This window comes from Eupeodes corollae, chromosome 2 (assembly GCF_945859685.1).
Source record: "Eupeodes corollae chromosome 2, idEupCoro1.1, whole genome shotgun sequence".
Lineage (NCBI taxonomy): Eukaryota > Metazoa > Arthropoda > Insecta > Diptera > Syrphidae > Eupeodes > Eupeodes corollae.
The window spans coordinates 132,615,483-132,639,497 of NC_079148.1; the positions used below are offsets into that span (position 1 = coordinate 132,615,483).

A 24,015-nucleotide genomic window follows, 5' to 3' on the forward strand; every position below is an offset into this window, starting at 1 on the left:
ATCTTAAACAAACAATTTTGTTTGCTTGCTAGGAATTATCTTATAGTGGTGTAAAAAGTAAACGCAGTCATTTTTAGATATCCAGTATTAAGATCTGTCAAAAATGGTAAAATTATAACCAATACCTACCGTTAATTGTGATAATTTTTTCTTATAGCTCTGAATGTTAGCTTTGGATTACATTTTCTAATTTTTTTCTTTATAATGTATAAACTAAATTTTAAAGTAATTTATTTAATAAAAAAATAACACAGTCCGTGTTAAAGTACAAAAAGCAACAAGAAATAATAACAGTTCAACTTAATACAAACAAATAAAATAATCAATTTTGAAAATGCAAGTTTTTAAATAACTTTGTTAACATCATAGGCACTATAGTTTGTTTTCTTAGATAAAACTCATGGGCTTAACATTTAGCCTCTTGGAAAGTTCCTCACAGCATTTAAGTTGATTTTCAAGATATTGAATGCCACCAGCTTTATTTACAGCCTCCATTGTAGAGTCTTCCTTGTCTCCAGGCACAAGAACTGGTTTGGACGGATCAGTCTGGAAAAAAAAATTGTTTTATATTTATTTTGTCCCAAACAAAAATTATATATTATTCCCACCGGAATACATCCTCTTAGCCTGCTATTTAAATCAACCATTCTGTCTTCGAAATCTGGTGCAAAACAATTCGGATCCACTGCAATAAACACTTGACCCAAATCGGCCTCAGAATCTGCACCAGCATGAGTCCATTTTCTTACTTTCGTTGAATAGTTTGCTCCAGACATAACACCACTAAGAATATCAACAACAGCTCCTAAGCCGTATCCCTTGTATCCCGAAGTTATTTCCGATCCACCCAATGGCATGAGGCAGGCGGTGTTGAATGCCAATTCAGCGTCGTTGGTCTCCTTACCTTCTGGATCTTGAGCCCAACCATTTGGAATGGGATCACCTTTTCTTCTTTGAATTTCAATTTTACCTACTGCCACACTTGTCGTTGCCATGTCCAAGAGGAACTTATCGTCCTTAGCTGGAGCACCAAGTGCCAAAGGGTTGGTTCCCAGAGCGGCTTCCTTAGACCGAGTGGGTGCCATAAGAGGTGATGTGTTTGTCATTGATATTCCAACCAAACCATGTTCCATTGCTCGCATCGAGTACCAACCGGCCATTCCGTAGTGATTGGAACGCTTTGCACATACCCAGCCAACGCCCACTGTTTTAGCTTTTTTTATGGCCAGATCCATGCAGTAATTACCCACTACTGCTCCAAGGCCGTTCTTTCCATCAACCCATGCTGTGGCCGGAGTCTCTTTGATAATTTCCGGGATTGCAGATCCATTTGTAGAATTGATCGCCAAGTCATTAAGGTACATTTCAAGGCGGTTCATACCATGACTAAAATGTCCCCTGTGATCGGCTGCAACAAGAAGATCCGCCATTGCTCTTGCATGATCCTCCGGCACCTTCACCGCTTTGAAACAGTCAATCATGAATCTTCGAGACTCTTCTACAGGAACAAGATTGGGCTTAGGAGCACTGGCAGACATTGTAGCGAAATGTTTAGTCTTATGTTGAGTATCTGCAAAACGAAATTAAAGCAAACAAAACAAAATTAATCGAGGAATGCAGGATTAATAACTCTATTCAATAAAGCAGATTGTGATGAACTGAAATAATCAACTTCAACGTCAAGATCGCGAAGTATACACCTAAGCAATGATATAATTGTGTCCAAAATTAAAAAGCTAATGATAAGCCGTGAAGAGATAAACCGAAAAGAGGTTTCCGAGGGCTTTTAACCCCCCCGATAGAAACCCTCTTCAAAAAAGACTCTCACTTATTTCTCTGTTGCTGTTACTTTTTTTGTTTTGGAAATTTTATTGCAAAAATGATAGACAATTAAATGTTTATTTCTGTTTTTAATTAGATACCACAACAAGTGGGGGGCTGTTTGCTATAAATTATTGTTAAGTATCTGCAATAAACACGTTATAGGCAGAATACAAATAAATCGTGAGCGTGTACATTCATTGGAATGGTGTACACTCATTTTGAAATTCATTTATTTTTAATTAATTTACTTTAACAAATTTAAACCGTTAATGGAACGATGCGATGCCTTAAATTGACTTGAGACTTGGGAGTTTGCAGTGCTTTTTGGAGTTAAAGTCACATTATTGTGGACCTCAAAGGGGTAAGTAAAATATTTTTCGATTTATTGTTTTTAATTTTAAGTGATGACGAAATTGTAAATCCGATAAAGCTTTAAGACGTATTTTAGCATCTCTTCACACTAAATTGAATACAAGCTACATTTAAGTGTGAGGATGCAAATTTCAAAGATGACATATTCTTGGATTGAATGCCTTCAGTTACGCAGCATTTTAAGTCCAGAAAAATTATTGGCTACATCAAAAATAAAAACCGATAACACTGTCTTTATGGAGAAGGATACATATGTGTATATATACAGTGGTGGACAAGAATTTAGCAATTCTAAGTTTTTCTTAGTATTTGGTAGGGAACCCTTTATTTTGCAGTACAGAAGCAATGCTTGGCAAACTTTCAGCCAAAGCCTCACATCGTGACTTTGGAATTGTATACCATGGAAATTTCTCCTGTCACAATTTTGTTAAATTGGTTGTTTTTTTTGGCTCAACATCATTCCACAAATTTTCGATCGGGCTATGATCGGGTAATTGTGCTGGCCACTTCAAATCTTCGATTTTATTCACCTCTAAGGCACACTTCACTAACTTTGAAGGCACACTTCACCTTTAAGGCACACTTCACCTTGAAGGCACACTTCACTAACTTTGAAGTGTGTTTAGGTCGTTGTAGTGCATGAAGCGCCATAATAACGGCAAATTGTCTTCTGCGTAGGGTATCATATGATCCAACATGATATCTCTGTATACGTTCTGGTCCATTTTGGTGTCAATTTTTACGATGGGGACAACGCCGCTCCGTGCCATGAAAAAGCACCCCAGACCATAACGTTGCCTCCACCGTGTTTCACCGTTATCCGTGGTCGATAACCTATAAATAATGTTATCTTCATTTTTAGTTATCTTTCTAGCCCGGAGGTTTTGAAATGACGTAGGGAATTATAAACCAGCTTCCTGGAGCAGTCTAACAACTTAGAAATGTCTGTTACCATCCGCACTTTTGACTTCATTCTCAAAATCAGACTTCTTTTTTCCTTTACTCGTAAGCACCATTTTCCTTTTGCCATGACTAATTCATTTTATAATTTTTTTTTTAATATAGATCGTTAAAGGAATATTTAATTACCTAAAAAATTTTACCATTTAGGTATATGCTTAAAAGGTTCTCAACAGAAAAACTCAAAACGGTATAAAAACAATGTTATGGAATACATTAAAAAGCGGAGAGTACGATAACTCAGGTGACAAATTTTAATGACGGATTTCTACATACCAGTTAAAAACAAGCATTGTTTTACTATGGGAGGGGGGTCTATTTCCACCCTTTTAGGCGGTAGGGGAAATTTATAAAAATAGGTAGGTTAAATATAAAAAAAAAGAGGATGGGATGCGACCCACACTGATAACTTCCCATCCCGTCTGTCGATTTGTCTTGCTTAAAAGTTAGTCTATATGTACTCGTATCAATTTTAACAAATTTTCGTACTATTTTTTGTAGATTTTATTTTTATGAAAAAACGGACTGTTGGATTCTTGTATAAAAATCCCTGAATATCGAAAACAATATTTTCTGTAAATTAAAATAAGTTTGAAGCCAATATTTTGAATTTTTGAAAAGCTATTTGAGTCGAAAGTAAATTTTTACTAAGTTTTAGTATTGTTTTTTTAGTTTTATTTTCTGTACAAAAATGTTGAAAACAATATTTCTTATAAGATGAAATAAGTTCGAAGCCTAAATTTTAAGTTTTTGAAAAGATATTTGAATCGATATTCAATTGTTACCACCTTTGAGTAATGTTTTTTTTTTAGAATTATATTTTTTATAAAAAAAAACTGTCAATTCGAAATTTTATCAGATGTCAAAAACATTATTCTTCGTTGCACAAAATTGTTTTGGAGATGAAATCATATTTCAGTCGTAAAATTTTGGAGGTGACAAATTTTTTTTTCAGTTTTATTGATTTGTAAAAAAACGTTATATTGATTTTTTTCAAAAAATATACCTGTTTGGTATTATATAAAATTTAATTCAAGTCTCTAGCGTTTTCGGTTCGTAAGATATTTAGGGTTAACCAAAATGTTCACCTTTTTTTCAAACTGCTATGGTAAAAAAACCACATACGCAATTTTCTTGAGAGCCCTTTCTGCATCTTTCTGCCTTATTATCTGTACAAACAAATTTATTTGAAGTCGATATCTCTTCTGGTTCTTGAGCTATGGAAGACGAAAAAACGTCGTGAACGTACGAACGTACGGACGTAGAAACGTACGTACACACGTACGCACAGACATCTTTCTAAAAATCTTTTATTTCGACTCTAGGGACCTTGAAACGTCGAGAAATGTCAAAATTTTCAATTTGACAAATCGTACCCATTACAAAAATTTAATTAAAAAATATTGTAATACTAATAAAACTAAGTTTTATACATTTTTTTAAAGCCAACACTTCTGTCTATTAGCCTGTTTTTAAATTAATTAAAAACTATGTATAGTTTTTGAAAAAATTGTGTTAAACTAAAAATTTGGGCAAAAACAAGTTAAAAAAAGGTGTAAAGTGTAATTTTTCAAAACTTTATTATTATTTACTATTATTTTTTTAGAATTTATTGCTCTTATTTGTTTTTAATAAAAAAAAACTGAGAACTAGATAATTTTATGTCTTCTTGTTCTTGAAAAACTATACATATGTATATAGTTTTGACTTGATTTAAAAACTGGCTAAAAGAACAGAATGTTGTCTTTAAAAAAATGTATAATACTTTATTGTAAGTATTACCATAATTTTTCACGCCTAAATGGGGAGAGGGCTTATAAAGCCATGCTTTGTATATCTTTTATTATGAAATATTGTACTTATAAGAAGCAAAAATCGGAGCTTGAATCCGGAATCAGCCCTAAAAATGAATACCCCTATTATGTTTGGCGAATCGAACGTTCGAAGTAAGATGTTTTCATTAGCGAATTGAACTGAATTGACCTTTTCTGCTCCGGTCATAAAGGCCCACACGAAATCGTTCAGAATTTTGACAGCCACAATACATGGCGATTCTGAAAACATTTGGCCAACAGAAGCAATAGTCATAAGGAGTATTTTAGATTGAGTTTGTTGTGAAAAAAAAGAAAATGTTTTAAATAAAATTATTTTTGTTGTAACAGTCTTGTTATTTATTGATTTGATCGTATATTTTCTACACAATTAGCTTCTATTTGGTGAATTGTTCTGACAGGTTGAAGTTAACAAAGAGGATAGCTGCAGCCAAGCGAACTGCTAGTTCTTGTTGGTTCATGTCGTGAGCCCATTTTACCCGCCCGATGTCCATAGAACTTCAGTTGAAACCCTTCTTCGAGACGAGTTAGTGTTACGGCCTTGTCTGCGCTGATATGCTGCTCTATCACAGCATAGGAAAAGATTATCGACGGCAAAGAAAAATCCTTAGGAGAATGTTTTCACTTCAAGAATTTCCAAAAAATTGAATCTTGAGAGAATACATACCATATGGAACATCTTCACTGTGTGAAAGGAAGTACGTGGATATTTTCATTCTATCCGCATCCGAGACGAGGGGTGGTGATATACTTGGAGTTTTTTGTATGTTCGTATTGAAACGTTTGTTAAACTACTCAATGACTGGATCCCATTCGTTATTTTGGAACTCGTGTAAAATTTTACCTTCCTGAAAATCAACTCTATAAAGTACCTACATAAGGCTAAAGTTTCTATCTTGCATTTCCAGATCCTATAGTTCATTGCAGAGTATATCGAAAGTTCGGCGGCTCATTCTGAATTGTTTTTTTCATCAATACAAAATTTGACAACCGGTGTTAAACAAATTTAAATGTCAAATAAAATGTGTAAATGTTCGTTGTGAACTATTTTCGGGTTTTCGAAAACTTTTTGCCGAAAACCTGGTTTTGGCATTTTTTTTTGTGAAAAGCATATAACACATTTGACGGACTACGGTTGGCGAACTTGACAATTCGAGTTCGAAATTCAGTGCTACCATACAAAAAAAAAGACATAGATAAAAGTCAACTCATGAAATTTCATTAATTGATAATTTTCATATTTAATAAAATTACAAAATAAACCAAAATGATAAGCAACATAGATTTCCTTTTTTTTTTTGGAGAAAACGAAAATTACAGGAAAAAGTAAGAATGCTTCGACTGCGCAAGAATATTCGAGACAACTCTTGTTTCTTGGAACTTCGTAATAATCTGTAAGTAGAACAAATATTTTGTTCCTACTGGAAGTTCTATTTTTATTCTAATTAAGTCCTTAAGCTTCAGATCATATTTTTGACTGAATAAGGAAGCGTGTGTATTCGTATTAAACAAGTTGAAAGAACCTCCTTAATCCCTACTATACTAAAATTAGAGTCTGCCCTTAGATTTTTTGCTAGTGGGAGTTATCAGAGCAGCGTAGGAAAATATTTTGAGTTATGCCTGTCACAATCCTCGATTTCCTTAGTATTTAAAGAAGTTTTTTTTGCAATTGAAGACAAATTATGTTCAACCTAATTTAGTCTCAACATGTCATCCGATGAGAGATGAGAAACAAAACGCACGAAACTAATTTTATTTAACGGCCAGGTTACCAGAAGTAATAGGATGTATTGACGGAACATATGTAGGAATCATTGGTCCGATTGAGTTGTGTCATCAGTATCTTAGCAGAAAACGATATTACAGTTTAAACGCGATGATAGTACCTAAGTTTTTGTAGCAAATTAGTGTCAATATTCCAACACCTCTCGTTACATTCGGGTTCGATTCCATCAGTTTGACTAACTTTTAGTGCTAAGTTCTCTTGCAGCTAAATAAAAATGCATTGATTCATCTTATTTTATAAAAGAAATAAAATATACATATGAACTTACATTGTGTTATTTTCTGTCATTTCTTTTACATAAGCTTCGACATTTTCTCACACAATATGAATGTTCGACAAATAATAACACGAATTACGTTCAAATCAACGAACATTCGATAACGACAATAGAGTGAGATCAATCTTCGAAAAGTGACATTTAAGTTCTCAATTCGCCAACGGTAATACTCGCCAATGGTAATAGGGGCATAACTCTAAAAAGAATTATTCGAGAACATACAAAAAATTCACTTAAAGAACCTTATTATGTGGACCAGTGAAATCTTTTTTGTAGAGGTTTAAAAACCTCTTAAAATAAGTCTTAAATCATCACAAAGAGGACGTGTTTAAAAAGAAACTCCGTTCAAAATGTATCAAGTTTAAAATTAATTTGGGGCATTATTAAAAATAAGAATACAATTTTTAATGAATATAATCCTATTAAAACAAATTAACTACAATTTCTAACATAAATTTTAATAAAGATCTTCATTTGTGTTACGAGTATATAATCTTGTTAGACAAAGTATTGGTTTTCTTGCTTTTGAAGCTTCTAAGTGTATTTCATCGAATTAAACACGAACAGTTCCAATTCATATAAGTTCAGTTCAACATCTCTTATCAGTCCTAAAGAATTAATTTAAACGAATAGCTTCTCTTTTTTATGTAATTTTTTTTTGTATGGTTCATGCTTTTGCTTGATTTTTAATTTTTCTTAATAAATTATATGTTTTTCAATTTGATTCAATTTGTTCAAATTCCAAAGAAAACAATAAGAATTTGAAAATTAAATCAAACAACACAGACAGTATGGTTTTTATGTACATAGACACAATAGATTCGTTAATTAAGTTCTAAATTGAATAAAACAAAGTAAACAAAAATCGAAGGAAAAATCAAAGTCAAGACAGACTACCTATTTTTGAATGTTGCTGAATTAAATACAAAACAAATTATAGTTAAAATCGGTTATGGTATTGCTTTCTAAATTAAACACTATTAAACTAATGAATTTTAATTACGTTTGTACAAAAAATCAAAAAATTCCAAAACACAAATCAACAAAATATAAAAAGTAATATCATAAATATGAGATATTTATTATATTAATATATACCATTATTTATAAACTAGGATCAAATAAAAGACATTAAATAATTTATTCTACGTCAAGACCAGTCATCACAATTTAAATTTAAGTTTAAAAAAAAAAACAGAGAAAGTTTAAATAAATATAAGTTAGCTGCATAGTAAGAGATAGGCTATATGCATACAAAATACAATAAGCATCATTTTAAAAGCTTTCGAGCTTTTTGTTTTTATTTTTATTGCATGTTTCTAAAAATGTGTAAACTTGAACTTGAAAACAAAGCACTCAGTTTGATGAACTTTCTATACAAATTGAAATATTTTAAATCTTCGAAGACACATTTTGGTGTGATTCGTGTATTTCATAATATATATGAATGATAACAGAATAAAGCACTCATGAGCGTATGAAGGTTTGCTAATGCCTTGAAACAATAGCTTCTAAAATGGATCAAAATTGATATGAGTTTTAAAACAAATTAAAGGACGTTCAAAAACTCGGAAACAATCGCAATACCTTTCACATTTAAAGCTCTGGTCTTTTGCTTTCATTTTGATTATTATACAGTGTTTTCCAAAAAGAGGTTTAATTTTTTTATTTAAAAAAAAAAACAATGTTTACTTAAGAAAAATAAAAATCTGCACCAAAAACACTCTCTATAGAGTGTTTTTGATCTGCACCATGTTCTTTTTATGACCAATTTAAATATTTGTGGATGCTTATCGTGGTAAACTTGGAGAATTTCATTTCTATCCCATAGGAAAATATCTAAATGTTTTGAATTAAAAGATTTCGGTGGGAAATTGTAATCACTTTTCCGAGAAGTATTGCGGTCAAGTTTCCTTGCAATCAAAATTAATTTTTTATCTTCTACGGATTGGGGGCGTAGTTTTAGTAATGGCTTTAGTTTGAACTTGCCCGATCTAAAGTGTTGATAGCTTCAAAATTACAGATTATTGGAAACCCCTATTTTAAAGTGTTTTAAAAACATTAAAAAGATAATAATAATTAGTTAGTCTATGATAATACAAAAAACGAAATAATTTTATATTCAGTTCTATTGTGAGCTTCACGTGAAGAAGATTCCACCCGAAAAAAAATCCCTTTTTTCAATTCGCCTGTTGTGAGTTTCGGGCGAAAAAAAAATCATATATTAAAGATTTCCCTTATTGGGAGCACTCAATTCGGGCGGAATGAAATGTCATTTGGCGCTAAAATTTACACTTAGGTGAACAGAAGAACAACAAATTTTACAATTGACCAAATCAATAAATGCAAATCATAGCGATAGGCTGCTAAACAAGATGCAGGAAAATCCTGAAATCGCAAGAGGTTTTCTCAAAAAAAGTAAAGAAAAAATAAATGAATTTTGGAAGCAGATTATACTTGATCTTGGACCGTCCAAAAACGCTTCGTGAGGATAAAGGCTGCTACAAACAAAATAACGGAACAGGAGGTGGACCTAAAGGGTGATTTTTTTGAGGTTAGGATTTTCATGCATTAGTATTTGACATATCACGCGGGATTTCAGACATGGTGTCAAAGAGAAAGATGCTCAGTATGCTTTGACATTTCATCATGAATAGACTTACTAACGAGCAACTCTTGCAAATCATTGAATTTTATTACCAAAATCAGTGTTCGGTTCGAAATGTGTTTCGCGCTTTACGTCCGATTTATGGTCTACATAATCGACCAAGTGAGCAAACAATTAATGCGATTGTGACCAAGTTTCGCACTCAGTTTACTTTATTGGACATTAAACCAACCACACGAATGCGTACAGTGCGTACAGAAGAGAATATTGCGTCTGCTTCTGAGAGTGTTGCTGAAGACCGTGAAGTGTCGATTCGTCGCCGTTCGCAGCAATTGGGTTTGTGTTATTCGACCACATGGAAGATTTTACGCAAAGATTTTGGTGTAAAGCCGTATAAAATACAGCTCGTGCAAGAACTGAAGCCGAACGATCTGCCACAACGTCGAATTTTCAGTGAATGGGCCCTAGAAAAGTTGGCAGAAAATCCGCTTTTTTATCGACAAATTTTGTTAAGCGATGAGGCTCATTTCTGGTTGAATGGCTACGTAAGTAAGCAAAATTGTCGCATTTGGAGTGAAGAGCAACCAGAAGCCGTTCAAGAACTGCCCATGCATCCCGAAAAATGCACTGTTTGGTGTGGTTTGTACGCTGGTGGAATCATTGGACCGTATTTTTTCAAAGATGCTGTTGGACGCAACGTTACGGTGAATGGCGATCGCTATCGTTCAATGCTAACAAACTTTTTGTTGCCAAAAATGGAAGAACTGAACTTGGTTGACATGTGGTTTCAACAAGATGGCGCTACATGCCACACAGCTCGCGATTCTATGGCCATTTTGAGGGAAAACTTCGGAGAACAATTCATCTCAAGGAATGGACCGGTAAGTTGGCCACCAAGATCATGCGATTTGACGCCTTTAGACTATTTTTTGTGGGGCTACGTCAAGTCTAAAGTCTACACAAATAAGCCAGCAACTATTCCAGCTTTGGAAGACAACATTTCCGAAGAAATTCGGGCTATTCCGGCCGAAATGCTCGAAAAAGTTACCCAAAATTGGACTTTCCGAATGGACCACCTAAGACGCAGCCGCGGTCAACATTTAAATGAAATTATCTTCAAAAAGTAAGTGTCATGGACCAATCTAACGTTTCAAATAAAGAATCGATGAGATTTTGCAAATTGTATGCGTTTTTTTTTTTTAAAGTTCTCAAGCTCTTAAAAAATCACCGTTTAGTAGGACACTAACATTCTCTCCTGTTGAAGAAGTCATTTTCCAGTTTGTTTGTTTCTTCAAAATCATTTGGATTAAATCCACCCAAAAAGAGAAGTTTCGAAAATATGGAAAATGAAATTCAAATTGAAGATTTTTTGGACGAATTTGAAAAAGATGAACAACATAGCCAACAGAATGCTGATGTTATAACCTATTCACTTTATGATCCTATTTCAGTCGTACCTGCAACTATTCTTGCTTCAACCCAAGAAGTTGTTATGGAGGAACTTCAAACGTATAAAGAACTTTGTGACAAAGTGGGTGAAGCAATATGCATCATGAAAGATCATAATAACAACATACAAAATTGTATAAAAAAACTTTACATTTTCTTTTTATTGTAAATTATAAATTACTTCTTTTTATTAATCCTTGACGGTGTCAACACAAAAATACAATTGACTAGAATTGTTCGTTTTCTAGAAACAAATACTCACATACCAAAAAAACGAACAGTATATAATTATGAATATCCACTTAAGCAAATAGGTTTTTTAGTGGTGATAAATTGATTGGGGTTTTTTTAAAAGTGTCTTGTCGTACGTAGTTTAACACGTTTGCATAACTATGCATAATAAAATAATATCTTGACAGTTGTAACTAAGTAAATCGTTTTTTTTTTATTTATTTATTTGAAACCCCCTTGATATACCGCCTAAAAAAGATCTTAGGGTACACCTGAATCCTCTCCTTTTTTATATCATAACTATTCCAAAAATATTTTCATTTGTTGGGCGATAAATAATTTCTTGTTTTTTTGTTTTAATATCAAAGACAAGATAAGATATGAATTCATTTTGCTCTAGTTCACTGGATTGCTACTCCATTTTTAAAGATGGAATATATATAATATTTTTATAAATATATTTTGATGAATTGATAAAGATATTAGTGTTAAGAAAATTCTAGTTATAGGGTCAGAGGAATTTACAAAATTTGAGTCAATTTGTCAGTCAGTTCAGTCGAGATTAAATTTAATTGTAAGACTAGCAACTACCTTTTCAAAAATTCTATACATTTCAGGGTACTAAGAAAATGGAAATTCGAGATTAAGTTTTTATTGAATAAATGCTATTTCCACAAAATTAGTTAGACACATGATATGATGCCAAACCATAAAAAAGGGCTATAACAATGGTCGCATTCATAAAGCTAGTGGCTACGTAGTCAAACGATTTTTATTGGCTAAATCTAACTACAAAAGTAGTTGACATTTGCCCTTTGACGCAGTATAAATAATTCGGCTACAAAGTTAGTGGAGAATGATTTTGACATTTCACAATCAGCTGTTCGGTAGAGACACACGTATTCAAAATGAATTAAATCGTTCAGTATTTAAATACAAATACAAAGCATTCAAAATTTGTCTTAAATTTGATTTTATTGAATTTAAAAACACAAAAGATAAGTTACCAAATCAAAAATGTTTCTTATTTTATTATATTTGCATTTGTTGATAATATGACAGTTCCAGATTGACTAGCTTTGTAGTTTAGTTTTGCATTCACAAAGCTAGTGGAATTTTGACTACGTAGACACTAGCTTTATGAATGCGCCCAATATTTAGCTTGAGTTTCAAAAATTTGAACTCAATATTTTTCTTCGTTTTTATAATACTTGAGTCTAAAACCATTTCTTGTCAGTTTTTTGTAGGTTTCCGTGTTTTCTAAAAAATTTCACAATCGAATTTTTCTAAAAAATAACTTAAAGTTAGGAACTATATTTTCCATATGATAGAATAGGTTTGATTTCAATATCTGTTTTTGTTCCTGACATTTTCAGTTGAAAGACAATTTTTATCAATTATAGCAGCATTTTTTTAAAGTTTTGATTTGATGTTCAAAAAATATTGATTGGATTTTCTCAAGAATGTTAACTTACGTTAGTACTAAATTTAAAACAGAATGGAATTATTTTGAATTCAATACATTCCTTCGAATCGAACATCAGTTTTTACCAATTTTGAGTAGTTTTTTTGTTATATTCTTATTTTTTATAAAAAAGCAGTCGTTTTGATTTTTCTAAACATGTGTGTAAAATATAAAAACATTAGGTATTTACTAAAAAATAAAACTAGTTTAAAGAATTAAAGATATTTGTTGCCAAAATATTCAAGTCGAAAATCAATTTTTACCAACTTTTTTTTGTATTTATTTTGTAAAAAAAAATTGTGTCCAAATGCCAAAAACGTTATTCTTTGTTGTATAAAATTATTCTGGAGATAATATCATTTTTTGATCATGAAACATTCGAAGTAGCAAATATTTTTTTTTCAAAATTATACTAATTGAAGGCGCTAGTGTAATTGGTTTGTGAGATATTTGAGGCCAACAAAAACACACCAACTCAATATTTTTGAAAATCTTTTCTGCATCTTTTGATGTTCTTATCTGTAAAACAAAATTAATTTGAAGTTGATATCTTTACTGGTTCTCTTATCAGATATGGACGACAAAAATTGGTATCCCGAATCTTATGTGATTTCGTTCTTTAATGTTGGTACGATTGATATTGATTAATATCTCGGTGGCTGTGTTCGTTGAGTAGTTGTGAATTTGAAATCATGTATTTTCCATTGGGGAAAAAATCAATCTGTTACTGTTGATATTATTTAGTTTTGTTAATGAAAATGGATTAACTTAGCTTATTTTGCAAAAGAAAACAATAGAAATATAAATAAGTTTTGCTATGTTTTCACCAAAGGTTTATCTCAGTTTAGATTAAATAAATCTTTTTGGCGTTTCCACCGCACAAGAAGATTTAAAAATGATTAAGTTTGACAGCACTTTCTAAAATGCAAATGGTGTTTCAATGTTTCTTATGAAATGCAAGTGAGACAGTTTGATTCGTGTTAAACAATGAAGAACTGAATAGTTCAGCACCATATAAGAAAATGCTACCTACTCCATGTGCAATTTTGATTAAAACTTAACTATATGTTTTTTATACACGAACATTCAAATAAACGGACCACAATGCATTTTCTGTAAAACCAACTCCTCCACACAGGTTTTTCTTCAAAAATTTTGACTCGACTCCGATCCACGGCCGAATCAAGCTTATTTCAATTCGATTCAGGTATATAGAGAGTTGAGACGAGTTTCAAGCTCGCTTCAACACCACATGTTAATGTAGTATTCTACGAACAAAGCCCCTTCTGGAAGTTTTTATTTTATGTCAAATTGTTTGGTTAAAACTCTGAATATTTCATATTCAACTATTAAAAGTCATCTTACCCGATTTTACCCCTGAATTTAGTTTTTTTCTTTTGGAATTTTTTGATAAATTATTTTGGCAAATATTCAATTGTATCAACTTTCAAATATGAAAACTGGACTAATGCGAATAATTTTTCTCACTGTACTATATATGGAATACCAACAAAAACACGGCTAATAATTCTGAATTTTTAGTGAATGTTATTTTTACATTGGTCAATATTTTTTGTGAAAAAAAGTGGGAAAATTATTCGAAAAGAAATAGGTTTTACTCCAAGAAGGTTATTATTGAGATATGTTATGTGAGTGGAAGAGATATAGACTTGTAATACACTTCGAAACCTATCGTACTCTTCGTAACCAAGCAAATGCTAAAATTAGATCCGCTAAAATCGAAGCGTACAGTTTAAAGTTAGGAACAGCCAACAAACGCCAATTATGGAAAAATTTAAGAGAATTAGGGGTAGGTAGATCTAATATTGAGTATAATGGGAACATAGATGTTCATGTATTAAACCAAAACTTTGTTTCGCTTCCTTTTCCACATCTCTCTCATAACTCATCTTCATCACTTACTCGGGAATCTCTTAATACTTCTCACCAAGGTATGTCATTTGACTCTGTTGGTATTGATAATACAGATATCGTTGAAAGCTTACTTAGCATCAAATCGAGTGCGGTTGGAATCGATGGCATACATCCAGTTTTTGTGAAAGCAATTTTACCATACATCTTAACCTATTTGACCCATATCTTCAACACTATAATTATGACGGGTTTACCCTGATGATTGGAAAAGGGCAAAAATCATTACAATTCTCAAGGGTCGAAACACGGATGAATTCAGGCCCATCTCCATATTACCTTTCCTGTCCAAGGTTTTCGAGAAAATTCTCCAAAAACAGCTGAATGTCCATATCAGATCACAGAACTTGTTGTCAAGTAAACAATTTGGCTTTCGTGAGAAGCACAGTTGTACTACAGCAATAGTCAATGTAGTTGAAGAAATAAGATTGGCATTAGATGATAACCTTGTATCTTTTCTAGTATTACTAGACTTTTCAAAAGCCTTTGATACGGTGGAACATCACGTTTTATGTCAGAAACTTTCTAGTTATTATGGTTTGTCTCCATTGGCGGTAAGTTGATAAAAACATATCTGCAAGATAGATTTCAGGCGGTGTCGGTTAATAACAAATTGTTGCCATTCCTTCCCACAACCAGAGGAGTTCCCCAGGGTTCTATTTTGGATCCCCTTCTCTTCTCTCTATACATTAATGAAATACCAACTCAGATTTCGGGATGTGCGATTCAAATGTTTGCTGATGATGTACAGTTGATTTATAGTTGTCCCCTGGGGCTAATAGAAGATGGAGCTTATACTATCAACCAAGATCTCGGAAAAATATCAAACTGGTCTCAGAATAACGGTCTTTTCTTAAATCCTACCAAGTCAAAATGTGTTATCATCAATAAATCAGCCATTAACCTGGAGTATTTTCCAAGCATCCGCTTGAATGGTATACCAATTGAATTTACATCGAATGCGCGAAATCTAGGCATGTTGTTTAACAGGAGACTAACTTGGGACAGCCATATCAATGTGGCGGTGGGTATAAGGTTTATGGGGTTCTTAGAATGTTCTGGTCGTCACAACATTTTACGCCCTTGAACACTCGGATGATGATTGCCAAAACGATTGTGATCCCAATATTAACTTATGGTTGCGAAGTTTTTAGCAACCGTGATGCCAACATTAGAAGAAAATTGAATGTCGCCTTTAATAACATAGCTCGCTACATTTTTGGTCTACGTCGTTTTGATTGTATTTCGGAATTTTCACACCAAATTTACAACTTTTCCTTTGATCATCTCATGCGGTACAGGACTCTACTCCTACTCTGTAACATAATAAACACGCAACAACCTTCTAGTTTATATAATAGGATTCAATTCAGTTCCTCAAGCAGATCCTTAATGCTTATGCACCCTCATTATTCCTGTCGTACCTCTGAACAACAATTTTTTGTTTACGCTATTCGTCTGTGGAATCTTCTGCCTAGAAACTTGAAAACTTTAAATGGAGAAACTAGGTTTCGATTAGAACTCCGAAGTCATTTTCAAAGTGCCTAATTTTCAAAGAACCTCGCATAAAGTTGAGAGTTGAGATTAATATATACGAATTTTATATTATACTAGCTGGTTTACCCGACTTCACCCGGGAGGTATTCAACTATTTTATATAAAAAATTAGGATGAAAACTACTATTTTCTTATATTGTATCTTTTTTATTTAATAATTTTTATAAAGTATCTCTATACATATTTCTATTATGGTTAAAATACTTTTTTGTAAGCATACAGATTTTTTGCCGAGCTGACACGGAAGCTAGCAACATAAAATTGTCCGTGGGTAAAACAGGGATTTGTGATATAAATGCCTGCAACCCTCAGTGTCCGTGCCTTATTGATAGACATAGCAAAACAAAGCTTTATAGGGCATTCGTTAGTAATCATCAGTATCCTGGGAATGAAAACGCTTTGGCCTTGAGCTGAACCGGAAAGAATTTTAGCTTTAATCGCTTTCCCCTGCATAGTTACTATCCGTAATCTAGTACCATTGCATAATTTCGGTGCATTTAATTCCTCATAAGTATTATTGGAACCGCAATTTTCAAGTCTAGTTTATGCCAAGGAAGTTCTAATGTATTCAAAGAATTCAAAAATTCGATTGGAATATCAATAGCATCATCAGTCAGATTATCAATAGAAAGATAAGTTTGTTGATGGGCTTCAAACATTGAAAGAATTTTATTATTTATGCTTGGAACAGAATCGTTTTTAGGTTCTAAAATCACTCGTTCGCGTTACCAGTCATCCGTTTTTTCTGAAATTTGGGCGACGCGTAAACATTAGCTTTTAATTCATCTTGTCTAGTTACGCTAGTAGCAAATGTTGGTTCTATTAGTACTTCACCATCATTATTTAAAATATTTACAATTCCTATATCCAAAAGAGTTCTTGAAAATTGTGCTGCATTATTATCACCACCCAAATGTACGCGCATATTTGTGGTCAATCTTTAAAGTTTGACAGAAGTCCACAGAAACGACGATTTAATACCTCTTGGTACACCTGCAAACAGTATCACAACACCTCTCATCGCACGTTACTCAGTTCTAAAATTCCTAAGTGTACGGTCCAGAGCTTCAGGCTGGTCGCGGCATTATTAATTAAACTTCACTTCACTTTTAATTAAACTTCACTTCACTTCAATCCGTTTCTCAATTATTTATTTAATAGAAATAGTTTTAATATTGATTTCTTACAAATATCAAATTGTCATCCATACGTCATTACATAGCTGTCATTTTACGTCAATTACATAGCTGGCATTTGCGTTTTGTTATTCCAAGTCTGATTCTTTTTTGTTATACCACGTTTTATAGTGACTGACGTTTCATGTCAAGTCACACGGGAACGCTGTCGAACGGGATAAAAAGTATCCTATGTCCGTCTCCTGGCTCTAAGCTACCTCCCTACCAATTTTCAGCCAAATCTGTTCTGCCGTTCTTGAGTTATAAGTGGTGTAACTAACACGACTTTCTTTTATATATATAGATGATTTTAAATAACGAACTGAACTACTAAAATTTGTATAAATATACATATGTACATAAATATTATATACTAATTGTAATTTTAACTGAATAAATCAATTTGAATTTAAAGAATGAGATTATTAATTAAATTAAATTAAATTTTGTTTAAACTCAAAAATTTTATATAAATTCATCTTTGAAGTAGCCTGTTAACTATTTTATGTTTTGTATTTTAGCATATCACTAATATTATAAGATGTATGTCTTACTGTGTATGCATTCAATGAATAAATCTAAATTTAATTTATGTTTTTTTTTTAATTTTGTATATTAGGTAAATGCGATACAGTCCTTGATTTTTATAATTTTACATGAATGCAGATCAAAAACAAATATTAATTCTCATATTTCCCGCGCTTTATAATTTCTACATACATAAATATTATTTTGAAAACAAAATATTACACTTCCGGTCACTTACCTGTCAATAAATACCTCTTCCCCAACATATCATTTGTTGTACTTTTGAAACTGCATCGATAAAAACACCGCTGCAAATTTATTGTTGCAACCGGCAAAATGTTGCTAACAAAAAGCATGTTTTTTGCTGTCAATTTAAGTGACATTTCTGCAAATCAGCTGTTTAAACGACAACGCCAAAGTGTAGCTACCCACAAAAGTTCAAGATAGGTATATACAAATTACGAGAAAGATTTTTTAATAGAGTAGCGAATTAATCGAGAAAATTGTTGTATGTATATTTAGTTTTTAACAATTTTAGTATAAATGTTCTCAAGATTTCTTGTGCAGACTTCAAAATTGATTTATTCCAACACTAAGCGTAAGTAAAATTGATTCTTGTGCATTTATTGTTTCCTCTGAATTTTAATGTTACATCACAAAAGAAGGTTTCATTTTTTTTTGCAAATAGATGCATCCAGGTCTGCTGTATTATTACTTCTTATTTTTTTTAATTTGTACTTGAATTTGAGGTTTTTGTGTGTTTTGGTGGTTAAATTTCACTTTTTAATGCAAAAATTGGTGTTTAAAAACTTGTTTCTTTAGATTAAAATCAACAATGACTTTTCATTTGGTGGATCTTTTTGTAAAATGAGTGTAGGTACTGAGAGACTAACTTGCAAAAACATTACTTGTCGGCTGGACTGCTTCTGCGTATGCCAAATGAGGCGTAAGGTCTGTCAAGATGTGTGTAAAGCTTTTTTATTTATAAACAAAATCGAAACGCAAAAGCTATAACTACCAGCTGTTTGTTTGGAAGGTTTTTATTTTGCAATTATAGGTTAGTTATTGTTTAAAAAACTAAACAGTTATATTTTAAATTTAATCCCTGAATTTTATGAAAATTTATTTCTAAACTAAACTTTTTTATCTCCTCTTTACGATTCTTAATATCGAGAACTATGAGACCACGTCCGTAGATCACATTGTATTGCTCATACGCCACAGTTTAAATGAAGAACCTATATTCTATTAATATCACATCATAGACCGACGTCTTGTTTTAAAAAAGAACTTCTAAAAATTACAAATTTGAGAAGTTAAACCCAATTTTTAAACTTGAATTTTCTAGAGATTCAACACCAACTCAGAATGGCTAGTACCAAACTCAAACTTTCCGAAGTCGAAGGAGATTTGTTTTCAGCTCCAGAAGAATACTCGCTAGCCCATTGTGTTGGAGCTGACTTTGCGATGGGTGCTGGAATAGCTGTGAAATTTAAGCAAATTTACGGACAAGTCAACGAATTATTGGCCCAAAAAATCAGTAGTGGAGGTGTCGCTGTACTTCAAGATAAGAATCGTTTCATATACTACCTCGTTACAAAACCAGCCAGCTATGGAAGTCCGACATATGAGAGTCTGCGATCATCTTTAACTGAAATGAGGGATCATATGGTAAGTTATTTGTGATAATGTTTTATAACTCTTGATTTATTTTTTTAATTTTTCTTTTTTGTAGAAGAAAAACAACGTCCAAAAGTTAGCTATTCCTCGAATCGGTTGCGGTATTGATGGCCTTGAATGGGATAAAGTTAGTGCCGAACTGAATGGCGTTTTTGGCAATGAGGAGATAGAAATAGTCGTGTATGTCTTTGTACCAAAGTAGATATTAATTTTTATTTTGAATATAATTATAAACAACAATTTCAATTGAATCATTTTTGAAAACTTCTTCTATTTGTGACTTAACTTTGGTCCAATTGAGCTTATCTACTCCACAGCCAATTCTGGGTATTGCCAGTTTGTTAACTCCGTTGGTAAGCTGAAAAGTAGGTATTTTAATGAAATTGTATGATTCTCAAAAAATTATATCAGTGGCAGTCGTAAAGAATCCTGTAAGTAGAAATACTGAGAACTATTGTTCAAAGTGTCATACCCTTACAATGGTTCTTGACGATCGCTTATAGTTTCGAAATTAAATTAAATCTACTCAACTCAACTGACCATGTGTGTCCTCATTGCATGAAGTGACGAATACATAGTCTCGTAGGTTGTGGGTTGGTAACTGAGATCCTTTGTAACTAAATAATAAATAAATCTATAACCATCCTTGAGAACAGCAACACCTCCTTTGCGAACATTTTGCTTCATTAACTGTTCCTTTTGGCCAAAACGTTTCCTATAATAAATTTAAATTGCTTACATTATATGACCAAGAAGTGGTAAGTGGACAAACATTTCATGTTTCTTACACAAATTCAACAGCTATTCCTTTGGCCATTTTAAGATCGGCGCCCACACAATGAGCTAAAGAGAATTCTTCACTTGCAGTGAAAATATTTCCACTTATTTCTGTTATTTTAAACATTTTTAGTTATGGAATAATAAATTAATTAAACTAGGTTTTTAAATTTGTGCAATTTTATTCTTTGAATTTGACGTCTTGTGTTTTTGTTGAATGTTAATATTCACAATCGTGCCTATTCACAATATTCACATGTGTACACTAACAACCAACGACGAATATTCGTCGATTTTGACGTTTCTTTCACATGAGAGTTTTTAATTCGTTGCGAATAAAGCCACAGCCGAACACCATTCACCACAGAAACCAAAACAAGAATGATTTTTTAGGTTAAGTACGCGCGATTATTTTATTCGTTGCGAGTGTGGATAATGTGGAACGCGAATAAAGTTTGACAGTTCGTATCAACTATAATTTTTTTCACGACGAATAAATTTGTTTTCTTAAATTTATTAATATATTATAATGAAAAGTAATAGTATGTATCATAAATCAAATGGAAACTATATTGCTATCGTTTTGTTAAAAATTTGTGTGGAAATATGTCTTCAAACGTATATAAACTCACATTTTGTAATTCATTCGTCGTTCGTTGGTCGCGCTCATGTGAATACTACTTTAACAGTTCGTTCCACATGTTTTGCATGTGGAATGTATTGGGCTGGGGTAAAAAAGAGCGAAAATTCCAATATAAAATAATAAATTTCGAGATAATTAAAACAAAAAAAAAAAACTCAGCGAAAGTTCGAGCGAGGCAATGAAAAGAAATGTTTGTTATTATTTATAATTTATATAATAAAAAAATTAATAACAAAAAAAAACGCAACAAGACAACCAAAATAGAATAGAAACTTTTTGTGGTTGCCAATTAGAAAAATTTAGGGTTTAACCTAAATTTTCCGAATCATTTTCAAATGAGAGAAATATTTTTAAACCATGCTAATAATAGTGCGAACATTTAAGCCGTTTATTTTGAAAGTGGCATAAGTCACTTTTGTTTTAAGTCGAGATATTTAAGATATTTGTTATACCGTTAATTACCAATACTTCTCTCGAAGAAATCTCAATAGTTCTCAACTTATTGAGTGCAAATTTTTTAAAAATGAAAAGATACATTCAATTGTGTTTAGTTTTGCCATTAACTCGATTTTTTGAAAAAGTGACTTATGCCACTTTTGAAATAAACGGCTCATTTGTTGTTAACTTTACTTTTGGCGATAGATAATAAAAAAAGAATGGCTTAAACAAAGTGCACTAGCTTAAGAAATTTCTTGAGAAAATTCAAATGTTATTAACTTCACCGATTTCAGGGAGGTCTAGAAAAATCAAGGTTGGTCTAGAAAAACTAAGGGAAGTCTGGATATATCAAGGGAGGTCTGGAAATATCAAGGGAGGTCTAGAGATTTCAAGGGAGGTCTGGAGATTTCGAGGGAGGTCTGGAGATTTCAAGGGAGGTCTTGAGATTTCAAGGGAGGTCTAGAGATTTCAAGGGAGGTCTGGAGATTTCAAGGGAGGTCTTGAAAAATCAAGGGAGGTCTGGAGATATCAAGGGAGGTCTGGAGATTTCAAGGGAGGTCTAGAAAAATCAAGGTTGGTCTAGAAAAACTAAGGGAAGTCTGGATATATCAAGGGAGGTCTGGAAATATCAAGGGAGGTCTAGAGATTTCAAGGGAGGTCTGGAGATTTCGAGGGAGGTCTGGAGATTTCAAGGGAGGTCTGGAGATTTCAAGGGAGGTCTTGAAAAATCAAGGGAGGTCTGGAGATTTCAAGGGAGGTCTTGAAAAGTCAAGGGAGGTCTGGAGATTTCAAGGGAGGTCTGGAGATTTCAAGGAAGGTCTTGAAAAATCAAGGGAGGTCTGGAGATTTCAAGGGAGGTCTGGAGATTTCAAGGGAGGTTTGGAGATTTCAAGGGAGGTCTTGAAAAATCAAGGGAGGTCTATAGATTTCAAGGGAGGTCTGGAGATTTCAAGGGAGGTCTGGAGATTTCAAGGGAGGTCTTGAAAAATCAAGGGAGGTCTGGAGATTTCAAGGGAGGTCTGGAGATTTCAAAGGAGGTCTGGAGATTTCAAGGGAGGTCTTGAAAAATCAAGGGAGGTCTGGAGATTTCAAGGGAGGTCTGGAGATTTCAAGGGTGGTCTTGAAAAATCAAGGGAGGTCTGGAGATTTCAAGGGAGGTCTGGAGATTTCAAGGGAGGTCTGGAGATTTCAAGGGAGGTCTGGAGATTTCAAGGGAGGTCTTGAAAAATCAAGGGAGGTCTGGAGATTTCAAGGGGGTCTTGAAAAATCAAGGGAGGTCTATAGATTTCAAGGGAGGTCTGGAGATTTCAAGGGAGGTCTGGAGATTTCAAGGGAGGTCTTGAAAAATCAAGGGAGGTCTGGAGATATCAAGGGAGGTCTGGAGATTTCAAGGGAGGTCTGGAGATTTCAAGGGAGGTCTTGAAAAATCAAGGGAGGTCTGGAGATTTCAAGGGAGGTCTAGAAAAATCAAGGGAGGTCTGGAGATTTCAAGGGAGGTCTGGAGATTAAAAGGGAGGTCTGGAGGTTTCAAGGGAGGTCTTGAAAAATCAAGGGAGGTCTGGAGATTCCAAGGGAGGTCTGGAGATTTCAAGGGAGGTCTTGAAAAATCAAGGGAGGTCTGGAGATTTCAAGGGAGGTCTTGAAAAATCAAGGGAGGTCTGGAGATTTCAAGGGAGGTCTGGAGATTTCAAGGGAGGTCTTGAAAAATCAAGGGAGGTCTTGAAAAATCAAGGGAGGTCTGGAGATTTCAAGGGAGGTCTGGAGATTTCAAGGGAGGTCTTGAAAAATCAAGGGAGGTCTGGAGATTTCAAGGGAGGTCTGGAGATTTCAAGGGAGGTCTTGAAAAATCAAGGGAGGTCTTGAAAAATCAAGGGAGGTCTTGAAAAATCAAGGGAGGTCTGGAGATTTCAAGGGAGGTCTGGAGATTTCAAGGGAGGTCTTGAAAAATCAAGGGAGGTCTGGAGATTTCAAGGGAGGTCTTGAAAAATCAAGGGAGGCCTGGAGATTTCAAGGGAGGTCTGGACATTTCAAGGGAGGTCTTGAAAAATCAAGGGAGGTCTGGAGATTTCAAGGGAGGTCTGGACATTTCAAGGGAGGTCTTGAAAAATCAAGGGAGGTCTGGAGATTTCAAGGGAGGTCTTGAAAAATCAAGGGAGGTCTATAGATTTCAAGGGAGGTCTGGAGATTTCAAGGGAGGTCTGGAGATTTCAAGGGAGGTCTGGAGATTTCAAGGGAGGTCTTGAAAAATCAAGGGAGGTCTGGAGATTTCAAGGGAGGTCTTGAAAAATCAAGGGAGGTCTATAGATTTCAAGGGAGGTCTGGAGATTTCAAGGGAGGTCTGGAGATTTCAAGGGAGGTCTTGAAAAATCAAGGGAGGTCTGGAGATATCAAGGGAGGTCTGGAGATTTCAAGGGAGGTCTGGAGATTTCAAGGGAGGTCTTGAAAAATCAAGGGAGGTCTGGAGATTCCAAGGGAGGTCTG

General features: G+C 33.5%; 3 protein-coding genes across 4 annotated transcripts; 1 reads left to right on the plus strand and 2 right to left on the minus strand.

Moving 5' to 3' along the window:
- Nucleotides 1-214: 214 nt before the first annotated feature.
- Nucleotides 215-18,379, minus strand: LOC129945680 (uncharacterized oxidoreductase YjmC). Its single transcript, XM_056055534.1, has 3 exons — nt 18,235-18,379; nt 609-1,570; nt 215-546 (listed from the first exon to the last, which is right to left on the minus strand). The coding sequence occupies exons 1-3, from the start codon at nt 18,377-18,379 to the stop codon at nt 388-390; spliced, it is 1,266 nt and encodes a 421-aa protein (XP_055911509.1). The 3' UTR covers nt 215-387.
- On the plus strand, nt 1,908-19,927 carry LOC129945681 (ADP-ribose glycohydrolase OARD1-like). Of its 2 annotated transcripts, XM_056055535.1 has the most exons (4): nt 18,379-18,443; nt 18,535-18,594; nt 19,345-19,667; nt 19,732-19,927. In XM_056055535.1, the coding sequence occupies exons 2-4, from the start codon at nt 18,540-18,542 to the stop codon at nt 19,876-19,878; spliced, it is 525 nt and encodes a 174-aa protein (XP_055911510.1). In that variant the 5' UTR covers nt 18,379-18,443; nt 18,535-18,539; the 3' UTR covers nt 19,879-19,927. The 2 variants fall into 2 exon arrangements, with proteins under 2 accessions (XP_055911511.1, XP_055911510.1); XM_056055536.1 differs by lacking the exons at nt 18,379-18,443; nt 18,535-18,594 and adding an exon at nt 1,908-2,185.
- Nucleotides 19,860-20,666, minus strand: LOC129945683 (ADP-ribose glycohydrolase OARD1). The gene is made up of 3 exons (XM_056055537.1): nt 20,465-20,666; nt 20,217-20,391; nt 19,860-20,034 (listed from the first exon to the last, which is right to left on the minus strand). The coding sequence occupies exons 1-3, from the start codon at nt 20,578-20,580 to the stop codon at nt 19,882-19,884; spliced, it is 444 nt and encodes a 147-aa protein (XP_055911512.1). The 5' UTR covers nt 20,581-20,666; the 3' UTR covers nt 19,860-19,881.
- Nucleotides 20,667-24,015: the final 3,349 nt, after the last annotated feature.